Here is a 23,568-nt window from a genome sequence, read left to right as displayed (position 1 = left end):
CTCTAAATAGGTTAGATCATACTTAGATAGAAACTTAGATGTGAATCGTGATGGGCAGTGGGCACTAGAGAGATACAGACGACTACGCAAGGTGATCTGGTTACAGGGACGATGAGGTGAATGAGGTGGTTACGTGCGCAGTGAGTGCCACTGCGCACCTCACAAAAGTGATCGAACTCTGCAGCTCGCGTCACAGGCGGATAAAAAATGGACCTCACCTCACTAAAGGGAATCTTTAATATGGAAGCGATCCCATGGAAGCGCCAGTCGTTGGAAAGAGTTGGTGCGACGTATTGAATGGTCTTTTATCTCATCAGGATTCTTCATACGTTTCTTCCTGTGAATAATAACAAATCCTCCTTTAGTCTTGTAGTGAAGACGGATTCTTCCCACTTTATAAAGGAGTATTCACATCATACACCATCATCCATGGATTCTTCTCTTGCCGAGTTGATAGACTGTAATTGTGCGGCAGATATATGGTACACGGTGCTCCCTTCGTCCTTGCACTCGCGTACTGTCAGGAGTTAGTAAAACTTCTTGGGTTTTGCACTTGGAGGTGAATGATGCGTAATGATACCGGTAGCGAGTGATACGTAGCACTGTAGCAGTGAAGGATCTCTCACAGTACCGGTGATGCAGATGGGAGTGATGTAGCTAAGAATGTAGTAAGGAATCAGCGATGCATGGTAGTATAGAATGATGGTTAGATGGTGATTATGGTGTGCCTATAAATGCTGCGTGGTAGAAGAGATGCGTAGACGATGTGTGTATATGAGTGCGGTACAGATGGGTGATGAATACCTGGAGTAAAGCGCAGCGGCTGCAGGAGCGGCAAGAGGAGGAGGAGCATAACTACTGACTAGCGATGGAGGAGCGGCGGCGGGAGAGCTACGAGCATCCAGTGCAGGAGGCGACGGAGGAGAGCATATTCGGGGGGCTGGGAGAGGCAGAGTTCTACGAGAAGCATGGGGTGGAGCACGAGGAGGAGTATATAGAGATGTCGAGCGGGAGGGGGTTACGGACATTCAAGCAGCGGTGGGAGCCGAGAGGGGCGGCGGCGCGGGCGTCGGTACTGGTGCTGCACGGCTTCTCGGAGGACAGCAGCTGGCTGGTGCAGCTCACGGCGGTCGGCATCGCCAAGCGCGGCTATAGTGTCCATGCCTTCGACTTCCCAGGCCATGGCCGTTCCGACGGTCCCCCAGCCCACGTCCCGGACCTCACCTCTGTCGTCGACTCCGCCCTCCACGTGTCCCGCCTCATCCTCTTCCGCCGTCCGAACCTCCCCCTCTTCCTCTACGCCGAGTCCCTCGGCGCCGCCGTCGCCCTCCTCGCCCACCTCCGAACCTCCGCCTCGGACCCTACCCTCCTCGCCGGCGCCATCCTCCAGGGCGCCATGTGCGGCATCAGCCGCCGCTTCCTCCTCCTCCCCCCCGGCCCAACCCTTGTCCTCGCCGCCCTCGCCGCCCGGCTCCTGCCCACCTGGCGCCTCTGCCCCACCCCCGACAATGTGGCGGCCTCCTATGCGGCTGCATGGAAGCGCGCTCTCGTGAGGAAGAACCCCCTCAAGACCGCCGTCCGCCCGGACGCCGCCACGGGATACGACATGATGCGCGTCGCCAGGTTCCTGCAGTCTCAGGCCCACCTCGTCTCCCTGCCCTTCCTCGCCATCCATGGCGACGACGACCGCGTCTGCGACCTCGCCTGCGTCCAGGCCCTCTTCGATAAGGCCGCCTCCACTGACAAAACCCTCAAGGTCTACCGGGGTATGGGCCACATGTTCGTCGGCGAATCCAAAGAGCTCACGGATACCGTCTTCTCCGACATGATCGCTTGGCTGGAGGAGAGAACTCCGCCTGCACCATCCCCTCATAATCACTCATCGTAACTCAAAACACCCGACAAATATAATATCATCATAAACGTCCTGTGTATCTTCTATACTTTTATGTAATGTTACAGCGCCTCCTTATCTCTCTCCCTGTCTACCCTACTGCATTCAATTTGGTTGATTTCATTCCCTGAATGCTTCCACTGGTGGCTGCGTCCACACACCAGGTTCTATTCCGCACTGTCCTGTACCTTTGTCTCTGAACATGGCCAATGTCACCCGATCTGCAGTAAATTGCCCTTTAATCGGAGAGTTGAGTTCTCGCATCAGTAACCTGCAGTAGCTGGCCTTATGTAGCCAAGGGAGTCCTGTATTTGGTGATAGAGTCTACTAATACTGGTTAATCTGTGTTCAACGTAGCCAATCGCGTTAATAGGTTGTATTTCTGAATGAATTGAGACTTCAGCGTAAGGACACGTTCAACTAGAGGGGGCTTTATGTTATATACTGAGTGACTATTGGGCTACAATAGTTCGGATAATGGCTAAATCACAGGATCACGGCTAACTGTTATCCAGTTTGCCCAGCATACAAGATACTAAGATAGACTCTGCTTGACCATTTGTTTTGGATTCTGTAGGTTCCCATTTGACTCTCGCCTTCAGAAAGTATGTTCACTAGAGCCTCCCGAATGCTTTCCAAAGTGAGAACGCTGATGCATTGAAGGCTTGTAAGGGTTTGATCCACAGTCCTCTCACTCCATGATGTAGTCAGATGATACAAAATAAGGACCAGTTCCTGCCAGGATAAGATCCGCAATCGGGTCAATTTACCTGTCGGCCAACCCACAAATTTGTATGCCAATGTGGTTTGCAACAGGGTGTGTACCAGAAACCACAATGGACAATGGAAGATCGCATGGCTTAGAACATGTTCACACCGGGTTTGGGTCGCCGTAATTCACAGACTTGCATGTCAGCGTTCTGGTTTTGCAACTAGGTGGAAACCAGGAACTGCGATGGGCAATGGAAGATACCATGGTTTAGAGTGTGTTCAAACTATGCTTGGGTCGCCAAACTGATTCGGCACCCCAAATCAACAAATCAACGCAGTTTCTTGATGGTGACCAACATCTCTTATGAATCGACTTGCAGTTGCCGATCACAAATCAACAAAGTTAATTATTTCTAAATTCAAATAAAAGATGTAATTTAGCAGAGAAGCAATCTTCGTGCGCCATGAATTGGGGGCCCGGGTCACGTTGTAATGCATTGTTTCGATCAGATTTGATTGGCAGCCATTCCAGGTCATGCCTGTTTAAGATGGAAAACAAGCATTTCGAGGTGAGGCACATGGGTTCGATGGTGTGTGAGGGGTCTAATGATCCAGCCAAATATGGATTTCCTTGCTATGGAAAATATGGAAGTAACGAGCTTTGGTGGCCTCTGACTTGCTCCACATCTCATTCCAAATGGCTTCTCTTCTTTCCGTTGGGATCCTGTGCTCTTCATGAGCTTTGAATTTCCTCAACGCTACAGACTTCTAATCAAACTATCTTGAGGTATCTGCAGTCTCCCTGTGCAATGACACACCATGCCTACTCTTCTTTCTCTTTCTTTATAAAGTGCTCTTTGGCCTTGGACACCATCGCCTTTGCCTTGGGATTTTGCAATGGAGAGAGCTTGCTTTTTAACTTGCAGATAAAATCAAGCATTAGTTTAGGCAATATGTCACGACAAGGGTCCACTAGGCAATGAAGCTATGAAGGCCTCGTTGGCCGTGGGCAAGGTGGGAGTGTTTGCTTGAAGATAATACGTCCTAGGAGGTCACCCATCCCACCTTTGTCTACACCCAACCACTCTTAATTGCAAGGCACTTAACCATCGAGCTAAACCTTGGAGTTGCTCCAAATAACATTCAAAGCTTTCAAAAGCCTATTTGGGAGGAGATAAAAGGCTTTTCAAGGACCTTTCAACTACTTCTTGGCATACAACACTTTTGGAGTTCTACCACATCGCTCTTATAGTCTTGTGAGTACTTTTTCTCTCTTAGTTTCAAGCATCACAACATGTCCTTCCCTTCGCATTCACAGCATGATGGGCCTAGTATAGACATGCATGAGAATGAAACCATGAATCGTTTAGATCATTTAGATGCATTTGAGCTAATGAAGAAGGGAAAATTTGGTGCTTTGGTGGCTTGCACAAAAACACTAAAGGAAAATTTTGCTACTCTCAATGACAAGCTTACGCATATCTCAAAGCTTCTAAAGCAATTGGTATGCCAACAAGCTTCAGGCATTTTGGATATGCCTCTTGAAGATGGAGTTGCTCCTAGAGCTACTTTGTCAATAGGGTTACCTCAAGGTGCTAAGGTCTCTGGGGCTCGATACACATGAGGTAAATAATATGTTAAAGAACATGAAGTCACTTGTTTCAAGTAGAGAAATGAGATCATAACAAGAATTGGAGTGTCTTTTATGAGTTATGTTGTACACTAGATTTTGTTAGAGCCCTTAAGGCAAGTCTCTGAGGGCGAGCTATTCGACACTCCATTGCATCGAGATGAGCTCTCAAACAATGAGTTATAGCACTCGCTTGGATTCGTGGAATACACATCCCTTCCTTTTTTGGCCTCATGGTCCATGCAAGCTCTTTCTATGTAGATTTCCTTTAATATATTTCTCATCCTTTGTATGTACTCACATTTTGTGATATTTATTGATACATTTGTTTGTTTTGAATTTTGCTCCCTATCAGTCCATGTAGTTTTATGAGATGTCATTCTTGATATTATATTTATTTGAAAATTTAATCAACAAACCCTTTCTTTGTAGCATCTCATGATACATGTGTTTCGACAATAGCTATATGCTCAACTTATAAATGATTTATGGAACATTGTTTAGTACATGTGGTTGAAAGGGTGGCAAGGCTACATGCCTTGCCACCCAAAATTTTTCCCTATGCAATTGCCACTATTAGTGTCCTAAATTAATTGCATGTGTTGCTATTTGCATCACAATGTGCATCGCTATATTTACATTGCAAATAATGGTGCATATAGTGATGCAAATAGTGACACACATTGTAACGTACATTGCGAGTATTTTATCGAGACATGTATACCAATGGTTTTAGAGATGATGGGGGCAATTTTTTGGATGAATCATTCTATCCCTTTAAATATCAATATATGGCTCATATCTTGTAGTGGCACAAGAATATAGAGCAATATGTTATTCAGTGCCAAAAGTGTTAAGTGAAGAAAGTTGAGCACCTAAAGGTAGGTGGGCTTTTACATTCTTTAGAGATTCCTAATGGCAAATGGAAATGTCTCTCTATGGATTTTGTTGTTGGACTTTCTACTGACAATCATGCTACCATTTGGGTAGTAGTGGATAGACTCACTAAGATATGTAGATTTATTCCAACAAAGATAACTACTAAGACTCTTGAATTAGCATGGCTATTTATGGAGAATATTTATTAGTTCTATAGATTGCTAGTCAATATCGTAAGAGATTATGATCAAAAGTTTAATAGCCATTTTTAGAGAGTTGTATTCAAAAGGTTAGATTCAACGCTTAATCTAAATACTAGTGATCACCCTTAAACAAAGGGGCAAACCGAATGAGTAAACCAAGTTCTAGAATATATGCTATGATCATCTGTAAAAAAACACAATCTAATTGGGAAGATTATTTATCCGTATTAGATTTTTCTTACAACAGTGATAAGCATGTGACTACAAGGCTTAGTTTGTTTATGGTTATGTGTGGATTTCAATCCCAATCACTAGTTACGATGGGATCAACCACGATAAATCCAACATATCCAGAAATTTCTTCAAAATTATTTTGATATACTAAACATAGCACACTTAAATGTTAAGCACACTCAAGACATTATAAGAAATATGTAGATGAACATAAACACATGATCACTTCTAAAAAAGATGATAAGCTTTAAAGTCTAGATTGGTTCCTAAGTTATTTATGTGGTACTATGGCCCATTTACAATCCTTAAACATGTTGTTGAAATTGCATAGAAATTAGATCTACCATCCTCTAGTAGAGTCCATTCAGTCTTTCATGTTAGCCAATTGTGAAGGCAACTTGGTAATGATAATAATTTGGTGGACCAAGGGCTATTGGTAGAAATTATTGAAAAATCAATTCAACCTCATAAAGTAGAATGGATCTTGGATTTCCATGAGTATCATGCATGTCGTCATGTTCTAAAATAAGTTTTGGTCAAGTGGAGAGATAGACCTAAAGAAGCTCTACTTGGTAGAACACTATTGTACTCAAGATGTGATTTGTTACTTTTGTTTTCAAGGATGAAAACTCTTCAAAATGGGGGAGTAATATCACGACAAATGCCCTAAGTGGACATGATCTATAGGATAGCTCAACCATAGCACTAATAGTATGTAATGGACCATTATGCTAGGGTGTTGATGGGGTTAAGGGGTCAAGAGATAGGAGGCTAAGCTCTATTGTATTCATATCCATCTTTTAAGCTTCCTCTTGACTCTATCTAAGATCCATTGCTATCAATGCTTAAGGGTTAATCCGGTGCCCATGGGAATGCCTAGTGATTTGAAAATTTTGCCTTTTGGTATGTTTTGGCATCCTACATTGAGTCTCCACTCTGGTGGATCCTTAATTAGTGTCTTAATGCTAGTTTTGTTGTGCTTGACTACAGATCTTGAGGCCAAACAAAAGGTTTCTAGGCAGTCCTAGAATGTAACTATAGACTCAAGGTCATTGTTGAGGTTAGCATTTGTGTCATCTACAAAAAAAGAAGAAGTATTTCCTTATGGTCAAGTAGCTATATTATGAATCATTTTTGTTCTTTTCTTACCCGTTTAGGGAGGTTGGATGTGAGTATTCTGGATAGGGTTTTAGCAAAATTTTTGAAAATTGAGGTAAGACATCTAATAGGCATCTAGTTTCCCACCAACTAGTCTTTGTTATCCTTTTTATGAATTAGTCTAACTATCTCTTCATTAATCATGGAAGGAAGGGCACCATAGTGTACTACTTCTTTCCAAACTTCCATTAATGGATCAAGGAGAATTTCCTTGAAGCGTAATAGAATTCATTAGGGAGGTCATCCAAGCCCAAGGATTTGCCCTTAGCCAAAGAATCAATTGTGTCTCCTAGCTCTAGAGGGGTAAGATTGGAGTTTAATAATAGAGGGATGAGTTCAAGTGGGACTACCTTTTTTTTGCACCTAGATATGCAAGCTTTGACAGTTTTCATGAATCTCGTGCTTGTCCTAGGTTTACTGAAAATGTCATAAAAATGCTCATAGGCCATGATTAAGTTTTCTCCTTGATCTTAGACCAAAGAACCTTCATTTTTTCATATGAGAGGTATCCTATCTTTACCTTGCTTTTTCTTGAGAACTTTAAGGTTCTCCTTGGTCCATCTATCCCCCTTGGTTACCCACCACTCCCTAAAGTAGATTTGTAGACTTTCTACCTCAATTAATTCTTCATATCTAAGTTTGGATTGAGTAGTTAGAAGTTTAGGCTATATGCTAAATTCCCCTTCATCAATTCTTTTCTCTAATGTTATGACCTCTTGATAGATCCTAGGAGCCCTATCCCATCCCATTCACCTAGTTACCTAGCCCCTACAACATGTCAATAAGGGTCTCTACCATATTAAAGTCTCATGTGAGGATGATTGGGCATAGTAAACTCTTGAGGAAGTTCCAAATTCTAGCCCTACTATTGTAGTTTAAAAAGCATAGATGGAGATAATTTCTACTTCCTCATTAGTGTTTAGAATGATTGCTAGCCCTAATTGGTTGGCCTTTTGAGTTCCTGATCATAATGGTTTCCTTGAGCTTGTTAAATATCTAGTTCTATTAGAATCTAGAGGTGCCATCGTGGGTTGATGTTAGATGTGGGATATTGACCCCATGCCTTTTCTCGGAGGGGTTGCAATAGGGCCTAATACTTAATAAAAGGGGTCAGGGAGATTAGGAAATTCAACCCACACAAGGAAACTGGTGAGCTTAGGAACTTAGGATGCCACTTGAATAGCGTCAAAGGGGAGTTATGCAACATCCACTGCCCGTATGATAGGACATTGACAACCATTTCCTTGGACCGAAAAGAAAATGAAGTAATTATTGGGAAGGTATATAACAAATTTCACTATGAGACCGAGGGTCCACCCATTATTGTTGATCCATCTCCTTAGCACCTCAAGGAGAGGTCTAGCCCCATTGCATAACCCTATTAAAGGTTGATAATAGTATCCAAAGAAAATTTTATCGATTATTTCATCAAAGAGAGTGATTGAGCATATACCTTGATCCTTCTTGGGGGCACTTCTACTTATTTGTTTGATGTTTGAGGACCGCTTCCTTGCAATGGTTTGATGATATCTTCTTGGTTTGAGCTCATGTGCTAGGCACCCCTACTAGCTTGGTGTACCTTGTGTCCTTTAGGAGGAGACTGTGATAGGCTCTCTCCTCTAATTGGCAGAGCCTCCATGCATGCTAGAACACCATTTCCTTGGAATTGAAAATAAATATGAAGTAATTATTGGGAATGTGTCCAGTAGATTTCGCTCTAATGCCGAGGGACAACGAATTATCTTTGATCCATCCCCTTGGTACCTCAATGGATGGTCTAGTCCCATGGCACAACCATATCAGGGCTTGATAATGGTATTCAGAGAAGATTTTGTCAATTATTTCATTAGAGAGAGTGACTAAGCATATAGCTTCACCCTCCTTAAGGGACAGTTCTACTTGTTTGTTCGAGGTATGAGGACCACTTCCTTATGATGGTTTGATGATATCTCCCTAGTTGACTTTGCATTCGGGGGACCCCCTACTAGCTTGGAATACCTTGTGTCCATCGAAGTGAGACTATGGTAGGATCCCTCATCTGATTTGCAAAGCCTCCATGCATGACAACATCATGCATGCCATGCTTGGAATACCTAGTAAAAATGCTAGAAATACTATGAGGGGGCATACTATTATAATTGAGGAAAATAGGATTACCTTGAACTAACAGAAACAATTGATGTAAGCTTTCTTGTTGGAGCCCAAAATGAGCCACAACCATCCTTGAATAAGTGGTAGATTGATTCCTCTTTGTTGTTGTAAAGAAGATAATTTCCCACAGTAAGCTAAAATACTAAAAATAAAAGAAATATACCAAAATGCTAAGAAAGCCATAGCCAAGGTATCTAGGCTACCATGAATCATGTTACCACTTGATACAATGGCTAAGAATCACTCTTAAGAGGGCTGCAACATGATATCCTCCTCATGTATGGAGGGGCATGGAATCCACCCCAATGCCATGGTGGCCAAAGAGTATGCACCCTCAATGGATGGTGTGAGGTGTGGAAACCTCAAACAAGAAATGTTTACAATTGGAAAAAATATCCTTGGCAAGTTATAACTTATCCTTTTATATCTAACCCTAGACCTAAGGCCAAATATTGGCTAAGGTATTATTTTTCTGTATTACAAACCATCCCCTCCTAAAGAAACTTTGTTCTCAAAGCTAGCAAAATTTAGAGAATGTACAATGGATATTTTGAGGATAGTTTGTTGGCATATAAACCCATGGTGAAGGAGAAATCCATGCTGAAATTAAAGTCTTCATGCCGCAAAGAAGAGTCTTTCAAAGTATGGAAACAGCTAAGAGAGGTTAGTGGATTGTTGTAGATTGTTAAAGCATGGAAGCCATCAAAAGTTGTCCACAACTTTTAATAGAGGAGTCCAAATGGCATGAATGAAGTCTTGTTGGATAGAAACGATCATAAGGAACCTGTTCAACACATAGGATTCAATCACTTTTGCCAAAAAGTACCATGTAATTCATGGCAAAAAATTCACACAGTAAGCTATGTAACTATAATAATCCCATTGTTTTGAAAGGATTCATGAATCCTTAGAAAGGATGATTGAATATGCTAAGGAATAAGTATTGCAATCTTTATTTACAACCCACCAACAATGAAAGTCACAAAAGCCCAATATACCTCCAGGTTCAAATCGATAACCATCAAAATAGTCATCACAATCATAAGTTTCTACTACACAAAAATATATCCCATCATTGCCTCCCGCATTACGTGGAAACAAGGAAGCATCCTCATGATTCCCACAAATCAAATGGAAAGATAAGGTCATCAGTTGAAAACATGTCATGTGATCCCATAGATTGGTATATAACTTCATGAAACTCCTTTATATATGCCTCTTCAATTTTTGCATTCGCTTAGCCTTTAGGATGATGTGAGTTAGAAAGATGATAGGCATCATGATCATCTTCAAAGAATTTGTAGGACTCTCCATCTTGGACATTATGGTCCACTTCCTCTTCAGTTTCTTCACTTCCTCTTTATTATCTGAAAACTCTATTACCAGCATCATTGTAGCATTTCTTTTCTTGCATATATCTTTATGATCAGAAGATATTGGTTTAGCACATCTATAACATAAACATTGTACATGTATTTATCTAATATCGTCACTTGCTAAGAGTTTTCCCCAAATAGCACGATGCTAGCCACTATGATTTTCATACTTCTCATAATAGAATGGTTTTCTGTAGTCATGACCATGTTCATTCCTACTAGCATAATGCTAATGTCCATGAAATGGTTGATCATCATCATAATTTCTGACAATGGGATGGCTGACCATCATAGAAGTGCTAATCAACATCCTACCCATGTTCACTAGCATAATGCTGCTCATATCAATGACCATGATCATATGCATGTTACTGCCCATTCATTTATGACTTTCCATTTGCATGCATATCAAAAGAGTTGGAACCATTCCCAAGTACTTGTGGTCGTCCTACATAATTCTCATACATGGAAGAGTGTCCAAAATGATTGCAAGGGTGTCCTCACTTTTGTGGCTAAGCATAAGCATAATGATTGACATGTTGATGTTGTCCAAAATATTTATGACCATCACTTGCTTGCTATGGCTCAACAAACTTCTCATCACTGTCATATACATGTTGGTCATACCAATGCTCATTGTACTCATGATCATAATGCAATTGCAGATCATAGTCATATTGTTGTCCATGATATCCATGACAAGAAGATTGTGGCTCATAATATTGTTGATCATGAGATTGATGCTCGTGCATTGCACATTCTTCATGATGTTCATACGATGCAGATTCTTCATAATCTTCATGATAAGCATGTTGTTTGTTTGCATAGTATACTTGTTGTTCTTGCATACTTCTACACTATCTTTGTTCTAGCTCAAAGAGGCTTGCCTTAGACATGGTCTTGTTTTCTTTTAGCTCTTTATTAAAAAGAAAATGTGTCAACCAAGCATCATCAGATCCCTGGTACATCCATTGTGACCATTCCACGACGCAGATTTGGATATGCCAAAACACTAGCATGCACCAAAAGAATGGGATCTATTGTTTTGAAAATTTGACGAGATAACTATAAAGCATTTTCTCCGAGTCCTTGCTCAAAATGCCATAAACATTGCAATCTGTAAAACAATGTCTAACTGAAGTGATGTACTGAAAATGTTGCAAATAGATAGAGCCAACCAAAACTCAAACTGCATCTGGCTTATATTTGCTAATTGCATGCATTCAAACATCTGCAAATATAGAGTCATTTCACACAATGATTGTTGCTATAATAACCAAACCATGATCTAATTTAGATTTCAAGACAAATAGTTTGTCTACTACTGGATCCATGTAGGCCAATGATTTAAATTCATCTAATCATTCAAGTCATACAAAGCTACCATCATAGCATCCTGACAGAGGTTGTTAGACACAAAGCTTTGAAAGGTTAATGAGCATTTACTCCTAGTTTCCACAAGTCAATTCAACTACTGAGTGTTGCAAAAGAGCAGTAGTGAAATATTTAGTCATGAATGGACTGGGACCATATTCTAGCATTCAACCATGATGAGATATTTGTCACTGTCATCATACTCTTACGAGTAGATTCATCAGTCCATGCTGCTATTGGTGTTTCCAACAACACTATTAGTCCAAAATCTATTCCAACTCCAATGATTGATCACATATTAGAACACCGTTGATGCATCTAATCCTTTGCTACATATTTCTATCTAGTACTACAAGCAACAGTAAAGATATCATTCTCTCTAAATTGCAATAATTCCACTACTATTACCAATGCTTAACAATCACTTACTGACACAAGCTATTAAATCGTTTAAAGCCTTTGATGTTTTCCATGGAATCTTGAAACCATCAGGGTTGATCAGTTTCCAATTTACCAAAGCATGGAAATACTCTCTTCCAGATTCGTCACCCAATTGTTATGATTGAATACAGATATGCAGCAAATAGTGTATTCAATTGCAAAGCAAGCCATTGTATTCTCTATAGATTTGTCTAAGTAATCCACCTCTTAGATTTTCCTATTTTCTAAAATTTAGTTTGCTTGTGGCATTTGCAATGGTTAAATTTGTATCTGGTAATGAAGGATGGTGTGCCAAATTATGCCCCAGATACATTAATACATACTCAGGGCTGTAAGTGAGGAGGGGTGCATCAGCTTCTAAGTTAGCAAATTTCTATTGTAACCTGACTTCACTACAACAACACTCAATAACATCATTGGAATATATGAATTCTTGCATAAAATTATCTCAAGGATGGCAAGCATAAAAGTTGCAGTCACTTCCATATCATGGTCTCAGGTAACATTTCCAATAGCAAGATAGTTCCAAATGTTTCCACTACCACCATCTCCATCATCATTGATATCAGTTGATATCTATGTTAGTGTACAAGTACTTTCATAAAAGTCAATGTAGCTACATGATCAAAAGCACAATAATACAAGATTGAACCAAGATTTATGGCTTTTTACTCTACTTCAGGGGCCTCTTGGCACAAGTAAAACCCACACTATTTGGGCATGCTTGAATGTTATTCATCTTGTATAGTATCAGAGGTATTGTGCTACTATATTGAATAAGATTTCCCTAAATAGTCTTAAAGTTGATGATACTGCTAGTGATTCTGGTTCTAGTCAAAGTGAAGGATCAAGCATTGACTTTGAAATCAGCTCACCCTCTGTTGTTGTTGTACACTGCAAAAAACTATGCAAACATTCATAGATTGATGTGAGTGCTGCTAACAGAATTGTCTTTCTCCCTATTATTTGATCAATCTAAGACTCTAGTGCTTCAATTCTAGCATCATGTTTGGACCTGATTTCTTCTGCCTACCATAGGCCATTTCCAACTATATAGGGACACTCCTTGCAGCATCATTGGTTTAATGAAGGGTTCAGGATGTCTCAAAATATGAACCTATATATGAAGACATTCTATCATATCTTTCAAGACCCATTTTTGTCAAAACAGGTACAGTTAAGACTCAGCACACACACAAGAGCTGAGAATGTGCAAAGCTAATACATATTAGATTGTAGGTTTCAGTTGCTTCTTCATAGGCTCAACTTAAGCAACCTCTAAATAGCACATAATTCTTTGTAGTTAATTGTTGCATATGATGCAAAAATCCGCCAAGCATAAAAATGAGATGAATTGTTGCTATATACATGGCTAGCATTCAATAGATGTGGAGCATTCTCAATCATTTTGCTACTCGATTAGCACAAATCACAACATTGTCCTTTGATGCCAATCTCAATGGCTCATTTTACATTGTGCTTCTCCTACCATTGATTGGAAATCTTGATTGAAATGGAGGGAACTCAATAGTTGTTGTGCCTTTACATCCTAATCATAGACTCTTATAGAGCTTCAAGTTTCCGATGATTCTATCTCATTAATGATATCTAGAGCCTTGTAGATTGTGATTCAAACTTGATATGTGCTCTTCTTGAGGTATGGTTGCTCCAACAAGCATCCCTCAATAAACATCTTGTCACACTATCGCAATCGGTGGTAGCGCAAAAGGCTTGGCAAGAGATGCTCACATAATTAAGATCCTTTGATATCCGCACTCTTCATATACTCTATTATTTATCATTAATTCTTGTGCCTCAAAACTGCTTCTTGACAAGGAAGTGGCAAAGAGAATTTCCTTTGAGATCTCATTAGCATTGCTTCAGATGTTTGATAAAATATGTTTCGAGAGTTTGACAAATAAAAGAAAGCTTGATCCCAAATGGAACTCTTTATCCACATAGTTTCATTGCCTATGACACTCGGGGGTTCACTATATATATATTCTCTATATAACGTGCGTTCATGGCCTATTTATAAATATCATAATCTGTGAATTTTTCTTGAATAAAACACAACCCTTTTCTATTCAATCTGTAAGTAACCCCTTTATATGACACCCTTCTGTATGTAAAAAAAGTATAAAAATGTTGTTTTAAAAACCCCTTATTTTGAACTCACGTTATATATACATATATTCATGAGTGACCTCCTCAAGCTATGACATAGGTAAACACATTGGAAGGGACAAAAGATCAACCATGGCATTTTGATGAGCATTCGACTATTGTAACTAGCACACATTTCGAGTCCTCTAAACTTGTGTAAGCTAGCCATGGGGTAGAGATATGGTCGTCCTTTTGCTCCTTAGGTTGCTAGAAAAGTCTTGGACCAAGCCATCGATGGTGATTAGAAAGGATGAAGAAGAGAAGTAGGGTTCTTTGCTCTTTAGGAAAAACTTGAAGAGTAAAGTGCAAACCCTCCTTTCAAAAAATAGAGGTCTTCTTGGTTGTCACTAGCTCTAGTTACCTTCTCTTTTGTCCAAAATACCTTCAAAATTAGCTTAGAATTGAAAAACATATTGTTATCTTGACTTGTTGGGTGGAAACCTCAAATAAGAAATGTTTATAGTTGGTAAAAAGATCCTTGGCAAGTTACAACTTAGCCTTTTATATCTAACCCTAGACCTAAGGCTAAATATTGGCTAAGATATTATTTTTCTTTATTATAGTTGTATATGCATATACCATTAGAAAGGCCTTGCTTTTTGAGCTTTTCACTTGGTAAGAATATTCCTATTGCTATGTTTCATGTAAAGATGCTTTCAGTGTGAGCTTCAATAATCAAATGCTTATTAGAGCTACTTTAAGTTGAACTTTAGAAATATCAATCTAGTAGGCTTTAAAATTGACACCCAAGGTTGGGGTTCAATTAAAATATAATGATACATCTAGTGTCTTTGTAAGGGTGTCAAATTAACACTAGTATACTCAATTTTGGTGTCGAGGAGAACCATAAGAAGACATTTTTAGATGTGCCTTAAGTGCTTGCAACTCTTCAAGTGCACAAGGTCTCATAATGTTTACAAAAGGTAAGCATAGAATAGCTCAAGTTGAAAGTTGGAATCCAAGCTTCTTTGCAAAATCATACCTAGTCTATTTCTACCATTCAAGACTCTTATATAGCATAGAATGAAGCTTTTCTTTCCATTTTGTTTCATATTTTCAAGCATCTCAAAAAAATATTGTTGGCTTATCTCTCAAAAAGTATAAAAAGTAGTACTATATAATGGATTTTTAAAATCTTCCTTAGTTAATGTGCTATAAGACTACTTAGAGGAGTTGGGACTCTCACACTAATGTTTGAAGTGTGTCCCCTACCTTACATAGAACCCTCGCAAAGGTATATATTACCTCTAGTTCAAATGTTTAAAATCTTGTAGTCATGTGTGATTGTATCTTTTTATTAGGTGTTTTAAAACTTTACTAGAGATTTTCCACAACAACTGAAGATATATGAGGGAAAACTTGCATCCTTTAATGTTCTTTTCATAGATTCACCTTAAGTCAATTGTTCTCAAACATAAAGCATCACCTTAAGCTGATTTTTTGCCAAAGACAAATGGTTCTTGATAAAAATCCTTAAAGTTCAATAGTGTATAAACAAAAAGAAATTCCCATGGCAATAAAACAAGACAATCAAGAAATTAGTGGAGTAATTAGGCAAAATTATCGAGGCCTACTGTTGCGGTACACGAGCTCAATGATGGGACTTTGGACACCCTCTTACTCATTCAAGATGCTTGATCTATGAAGTATGATGGCTATCTCTCACTTAGCCTCTTGCATGCATCACAAACACCAAGATTTGATTGTAATAAGTTTGCATAGCCTCCCTTTAACAAGCATAAAGGACACCCTTGCAAAGCTCCACAACCATGAGTGTGCTCCTTTTGCATAATTGTAGGTATGAGAGAGTGATCAAGAGCAAGAATAAGAAGTCTTCACCCCCATGGTCCCTCAATCTCACTCACTCACACACACTCTCTTTCTCAAATTTCACACACACACACACACACACACTCTCTCTCTCTCTCTCTCTCTCCCTCTCTCCCTCTCTCTCTCTCTCTCTCTCTCTCTCTCTCTCTCTCTCTCTCTCTCTCTCTCTCTCTCTCTCTCTCTCTCTCTCTCTCTCTCTCTCAAACTAAAGGCAATAAGACAAGAACTTAAAATGTGTATAACATGAATAGCCTATTAAATATAAAAAAATTAGGGTTAGCAATTTCCCATCCCTCTTGGACATCTTGCCCCCTTTTGTGGTTTTTTTAGTCGATCACGACTTTGTTTACATGCAACTGAACTTTAATCTTGATGAAATAATATAGTGGATGTGGGATCCTAGCTATTAAGTACAATTTGCATAGGAGGGAGCTCAACTTTCATGAAAATAGCAGCACCAAGTGTTATAAAAATGATCATTTTTCTAAAATTTATGCCTTTTTATTTATCTTTCTTCTTTTTGGTAACATTTTATCTCCCCCTCCTAGATGAGTGCCAATCCCCGTGGTACTTTTGCCAAATGGATGGTGCTACTATTGTGAAAGGCTATGGGACATTTAATGAGGGCAATGGTAGGGGTGGATGACGTGGTATGGCAGAAGAGATGGAGGCAAGATAAAAGAAACCAAGAGACTTAGAGTATGCTAGGTTAGCTTGAAGAGGGAGGAAGAGGTGATGGGCAATGCTAAAGGAGTCATGATAGATGTGGGCCACCAATATTGATGGGACTTGAGGAGCTCCATTGTACTTGATTTTCACTTATCCTCTTTCTAACATGTCAATTATGTGCTCATGCATGTGGAAATGGGAGTTGGGTCAAATTACAAGTGAATTTGGAATGTTGTCCCACAATTGAAGGCCTAGTGGGTGAGAGAATGTGGTGTGGTGCTATCCTCAGGGTGATGGGTCATCCAAGAAAGTGAGGATACCATATCCTCGATGTGCCTTGATGTTGTGACATGGGGGAGGGGCTAAGGTGTTGCCATAGGTGTAGTGGATGTGATGTGATTTTCTATTTTACTTTACATTTTTTATATTTTTCCTCATTTTGAAAAAATAAATATGCAATAAATAACTTGCAAGGTACAAGAGAAAATTGATCACTTCAGGAAGTGGTCTAATCATATGCTAGAGACAACCCTTGAGCTAAGAAGATACTCATTGATGTGTTCTCATGACTATGGTGATGCCTTTGGGTAAAAAGGGTGTATACACAAGGTTAACCTATTGTCCACCATGTCCTCTGATAACTAGGTACAATCGGTCAGCAATAATAGGGTGGGAGGTGAAGGTGAATCATTTCCACTTGATCCATTCCAACATTGACATCAAGAAGGAATGGGGGTACCCCGTCTTCATAAGGGGTTACTGGTTCTTAGAGGAGCTTGATGGGGAGGCAGAGATAGTTGCAGGTGGTGATGAAAGAAGGATGTGTCAAAAATTTGCAAATTCTCTTCCAAAATGTGAAAAGAAAGGGACCAAGTCAATAGGTTGGAACATGTAGGTTTTGTGGGTGTGGGTTGCTTTGATGTTGGGAACCTTTGGAAAATTGTACCTAACATGCTCATTTTCTTGATACTCTTGGCCATGCTTTCTTAGGTAGGGAGAGAGACCTAGATCTACTTGCTTTTCCTCTCAAGAGTAAATGAAGGTGTCCTAGGCTATCTTGTTGCCTTCCAGGAATGGGGTAACACCATTCTAGTAGTCTTGGCCATACTTCCTTAGGCTTCAATTTCAAGTACCTCCCCTTGCTTCCTTGAATTAGCATGACTTTTGAAAGGCTTCCATATATAAAGGGTCTAGCCACTTTGTATCAATATTTTTAGTTTTTGGTATGAATAGCAGTATAGTGCATAATGGAAGTGGCTTTTGAAATCTACTCTCCTTACTTACCTCGAAATCAAACTTCATAGCATGGTTGGTCTTCTATTTCTCTTGGCATTTCTCCTTGGGGTTTTCTTCCTCTGTTGGTTGAGAGCTCTCTTTTAGATTAGTTGTGGTGACTTTAGGTATGGATTTTTCTTTTTCCAACTCATTGATTTGAGCTTGCATGGTCCCTATCTATGCCATCAACTCATGGAGGGTCCCAGATGTCTTCTTCTTCTTGCTTATGTCATCAATATGGATGGGATATCCTCTCTCTTTTCTTTGTCTCTTTTTTCTTTTTATGGTGTCCTCAAATGAATCGTTAGACACCATGGATGACTCTACATGTGGTGGCAAGATCTCCTAGAGGAGCACTTCTACAACAATAGGAATGATGTAGGTAATTGAGTTGCCATAGTTTATGATGTTGTGCCTACACTCCCTATGGTTGATCTTTACTTTAGAATTATTTGGAGCAACTCTTTGTGCCTTGGCCAAGAATTTTGCGACATCTTTTAGCTACCATAGAGCATTTAAGTCATGTTTAATTAGGTTTCCTATATCAATCTAGGATCCACTAAGATCCTAGCTGGGCTAGTCAAGGTTTTGTTGTAGGAGAAGAGGTGATAAAAGAGCTATGCTATCAACCTTAGCTCTTCTCTTGGGATTGATCTCAGGAGAACTCCTTTTTTGGCCACTATTTTCATTGGGATTCCATCTCTGATCCCACCTTTGGGAGACCTAAAGAGAACTCATTTTTTGGCCACTATTTTCATTGGGGTTCCATCAATTCTAACCACTAAACTCGGATCCCACCTTTGGGAGGCCTAAGGGATCTTTTGCATTTTAACATACTTTCGTGATCCCATTTTGATGCTCAAAGTCTCTTCTACTAGCTTTGGGGTGAACTCCATGCTAGCCAATTGTTCGTTATGGTTCCTATTACTTTTTATCTTCTATATGAACCTACTAGATGTGGTGGTTGGGTCATAGTTCTCAATCAATTTGGAGCAAGTTGAAAATTGGGTGGCTTTGATGTGGTCTTTGAGGCCCCATTGGGCTATGAGTTCCCTAGCAGTCTTGTATTTTTCAACTACATTCTCAAGGTTGATGAGAACATGAAATCTTAGGTGGCCTTCTCCCACATGCTTGCCTCCAATTTTGTTTCATGTCTTTGCTAGGTAGAGAAAACTATTTTATTCTTATTCAATCAACTAGGTCCAACATTCTTTGCATTTGACCTAACTCCATGTCCTTCCTTTGTCTTTCTTGTCTCTAATTTCTCATGAACTATGCCACTTGTCTTGTGAGGTCCTTTCCAAGTTTTCTCTTAGCCTCAACATCAACTAGGATATCAACTTCTTTCTACTTTTTGTGTGTATGCATTGGTTTCCATCTCTTGGCTGATGTATGTTGGTGCATTGATGTGACCTTGTGGGTTTAACATCAACAATTGTTTTTCTATGGTCTTAAGTTCGTCAAAGTTTCTAATTTAGCTCTCTATCAATTTCCTCTTTGTGTCCATTGCTTGTTTTGTTCCTTGCTATGTTTGTTTGTTCCTCTCAGGTGGGTTTTTCTCTAACAGCCTTATCTGACTTTTCAATGCTAAAATATTCCTTTACAAGGCAAGGATTGGAACCGTATAGGTTGAGAACTTGAATGTGGATGTTGTGAAATGTGATTATGATGTGTATTAACTTAAGTAAAATCCTTCAATTGCAAGATCAAAACAAGATTTCATATGAGTGCCTTTGGTTGCATAACAATGTCTCCATAGCACTCAAGTGGTCAAGGGAATTGTATGGATAGGTATCAATATTTACCCTAGCACTTGGATCACTCAATTTCCATGGGTTCTATTTCACCTGTCGGTACTCCTTTGTGTGTCTTATTTAAAGCCTAACCAATGCTTTTTATTTTATGTTCGTATTACCTAGCTTTTATTATGTGTTCTTACAATCAAAAAGCACTAAATATGTTGGTGCCTTGAAAAGCACAAGGTGATGTCCCAAGCAAATCTTGTCAAGCAAAAGCAATGCCTTAAGTTTTTATGCCATGGTCAATGAGACAATGTCTCAAGTATGAATTGAATGTGGTATCACAATCTATACACTCAATGTAATTTTGAGCACTTGAAGCAATGTGCCACATGCCCTCAAAGCAGTCAGCAGTCCAAACTCATTGCAATGGGGTGGTGCGCACTTGAGACAGTGTTGCAATAAACTGCTTGAAGCAATAATCATGCTGAATTTTTCTCAAGGTAAGAATCTAGAATCTTCTCAAGACAATGTATTTCCATGAACTCAAAGCAAAAGCATGGCCAAAGTAGCACTCAAGACAATGGTCAAGTGGCCAAAGGAAATTTGGCAATGATACTCAAAGCAATGGCTACCTTGGTGGTCTGACGTGGATTGGCTCAAGGCGAAGATTTTCAATGGCAAAGTTGAGTAGAAGATTCAAACTAAAGCACTCTGGTTTATAGTTGTACTTCGAGCCAAAACTTTGGATAGAATTCTAATCCAAACTTGGGAAAGTTGTCTTGAGGCATGCAAAGGTGGGAATCCAAACTAGGATATAGGAAGAAATTTGGAGAGTATCTTTTTATCTCAATTTTTCATAATACCCATCCTTCATATCAAATATTCCATATGATCTTTTATTCAATGTATCAAACTTTCCAATAATCAACATGTCGTCTACATTAGAGAATCAAAATTGTAAGGCTATCATCTATAGATTTGCTACTATATAGTCAACAATTAGTCTCACTTCTAGTGTACCCTTGCAACCACATAAATATATAAAACATTATACTATTTCCCATGTGTCTAATTTAAAATATAAGCTCTTATGTAGCTTACACACAAACTATTCTTTACCCTCCTCAATAAACTATGCAAGCTACTACTACATATAAATGTCCTCATGTAACTCTCACTGCAAGAAAGCTATCTTTACACCCACCTAAATATGCTCAATGTCTTCCTTGGCAACCAATGTAGGTATCATATGAAGGGTGGTCATCTTGATTATTGGTGAGAAGATCTCATCAAAGTTAATCTTCCTCTCTTGAATCCCTACTACTTGCATAGTAGTGCGTGTTTATCCTTAGGCAAAGGAACTAACTTAGAAGTAGCAATTTTCACCAAAAAAATCAATATCTAGCTACATAGCCTTTTTCTACTTATGTCTATCATCCCTAGTCATAGCATAAATATAATGAGAAGACTCACCACAATCCATAACCATGACATAGTATAGAGACGATGTGTATCTATCTACTGGTCTAGAAATCCTAGTAGACTAGCTTAGTAGGAGCCGATGTCTATCCAACTCATTTAAAAGGAAAAATAATATGTTTCTAATTGTTTTGATTGGTTGCAAATACAAAAAGTGCGCCCTTGTCTATCACTTTACAAACTAGACAAGGGAGACTCCTCGTCCAAAAGTAAGCAGGGAATTCACCTATTTAGCAGGTAAATAACAAATCATGTTCTCTCCAATGTCTAAAAGACTACAGATACCCAACCCCTAAAGAAGTACGTTGATTGGTTAATACTTGCAAAGTTGGCATCTACCATTTGGTGCGTTAATAACCTCATACTATATAGACTAGAAGACAACATTATTAATGGTGTCAAAGATAACATCGTTGAGAGATCACTGATCTCCTTCTATAATTCTGCGACCCTCACATGCATCTCCAAGTAGGCTTACTATGGGAGGGGTCCCAACATCATCTTTGGCCTATGTATCCACCATGCCCATCAAATCAATGCCTCCCTCATCTTAACCCCTATGCATCCACCATGCCCATCTCCAAGTAGGCTTACTACGGGAGGGGCCCCAACACCATCTTTAGCCTATGCATCCACCATGCCCATCAAATCAATGCCTCCCTCATCTTAATTCCTCTCAACCCCTCCTCTCCCTCCACCCCCACAATGCCCCCTTCCTCTTCTCCATCAAGCAATCCATAACTGTGCACACCATCACCATGCTTGACATGGAGCCCTCGCCCTAAACTTGTAGGCCAAGCTCTAGAAGCTCCTCCTATACAACACCAGTGGCCATCTCTAGCTCCATTGCAACAATGAGAAATATGCTGGCATATTTTCCACACTCATCATCCATCTTCCTTCCTTGTCTACCCACTTTGGAAGGGGACCTTGACATCTACCATCACCAAAGGAAGATCACACACTTGTGGGGTGAAGGAGGACTCCTTTTCCCACTTGTAGGTTCTTATAGCCCTTAGGCAAGGTTTAGCTTAATACTCTGATCTATGGCCACATAGCCTAGGCACCTGAAGGGGAGGTACAAGCTCTACCCCCGAGACCTACGGACCACTTATTGCTCAAGTGTTTCGAACCGAGCGGCTATGGCTACCTCTCACATAGCCAACGCGCAATGCCTACCTTACGGGTGTAGTGAGCTTACCTTGATGCTCGATCGAGTACCCTCCTCTTTCTTGCACACTAGTAGCTCCACGATCTTTGAGGCAAGATCAAGCAACCTCAATCCCTCTCCCATGAGCTTTATCCTCCATAGCCACGCGCAAGAGAAGAGAAGAGAAGAGAAGAGGGGAAGATGGAGAGAGAAGATGGAGAGCTTCTTCTCCAAGATTCCTCACTCTCACACAATCACTCCCTCACACTCTCTCAATCCCTCTCTCAAGCACAAGCAAGAAGGCAAGAAACAAGAGAGGAAGAAGAAGAAGCTTTGGCCACACACAAGAATGAGCTTCTCATTCACTTTTCAACTTTATATACATGCCCTACTTTTTATGGGCGGTCATCCCCTTTTTTACATGACCGGCCATTAGCCTAGGCCCATTTCTCATTTCCCACCGTTCTAGTCTATCCTATTCCCAACTAATGCATACAATTTGCACAGGAGTGAGCCTGGCGCTCTCTTACAAGGATTCGGGAGCGCTTTCACACTTAATGGTGTGCTTTTTACTCTTTTACTTTCCTTGGGCGACTCTAAGACTTCTTGAGGGTCGTGCCAGTGCTTTTAATTTTTTCAGGGTTTGGTTACCGGTTAAGGTGCCTTTTTCTTCCTTTTGTCCTATGCCTTTTGCTATTTCCTTTTTTCCATTTCCCGCTCCTCTGTGCTGTAGTAAATATTACCCCTCTCCTAGCCAAGTGCCAGTCCCATGGCACTGTGGTGGGAAGTAGTGGGATAGATGATGTTGTTGCTAGGTGGAACTGGTGGGTAGATGACACTGATGCTTGTGAATGAGAAGTGATGGAGTTTAATGATGATGACCAGGAGAGATTTTGGCATGCTTTAGGCTCCATGAAGATACTTGGCATCTTTCACACTGTTGTGGCGCCCCTTATGTAGCCGGTCATCTTTTGAGTATCCGAAACGCTTGAAGCAATAAGTAATCCCTTAGGAGGATGGTATTGGAGGGATTTATTCTGGAGAAACCCCCCGAATACTGTTTTCCTTGAAAATCCGTGGCCTTGGTTGAAGATTCTTGTCTTTGAGTAGAAGGTCTTCAGTTTTGAGTTGATCTTTAGGCTTGTGGAATCAATAAGCGATCCGTAGATCTTGAGGCGTTGGGCATGGATCATTGGACGATGAGGT

At 40.1% G+C, this 23,568-nt stretch overlaps 1 protein-coding gene across 1 annotated transcript; it reads left to right on the top strand.

Annotated features, from left to right (window-relative positions):
- The first annotated feature begins 868 nt into the window (after positions 1–868).
- Positions 869–1,888, top strand: LOC148024649 (caffeoylshikimate esterase-like). The gene has a single exon (XM_087693597.1). It carries the CDS (start codon positions 869–871, stop codon positions 1,886–1,888), a length of 1,020 nt encoding a protein of 339 aa, XP_087549723.1.
- The last annotated feature ends 21,680 nt before the right edge of the window (positions 1,889–23,568 follow it).

The sequence above is a fragment of the Lygodium microphyllum genome, chromosome 15 (genome assembly GCF_053477565.2).
Source record: "Lygodium microphyllum isolate KBCC chromosome 15, Lygodium_microphyllum_v1.1.10, whole genome shotgun sequence".
Lineage (NCBI taxonomy): Eukaryota > Viridiplantae > Streptophyta > Polypodiopsida > Schizaeales > Lygodiaceae > Lygodium > Lygodium microphyllum.
Note: the sequence above shows the minus strand (reverse complement) of the source record. Positions and strands in the feature narration are given on the sequence as shown.

Coding starts and splice junctions, on each gene's coding strand:
- LOC148024649 (XM_087693597.1), top strand. CDS start 869: ATGGAGGAGCGGCGGCGGGAGAGCTACGAGCATCCAGTGCAGGAGGCG.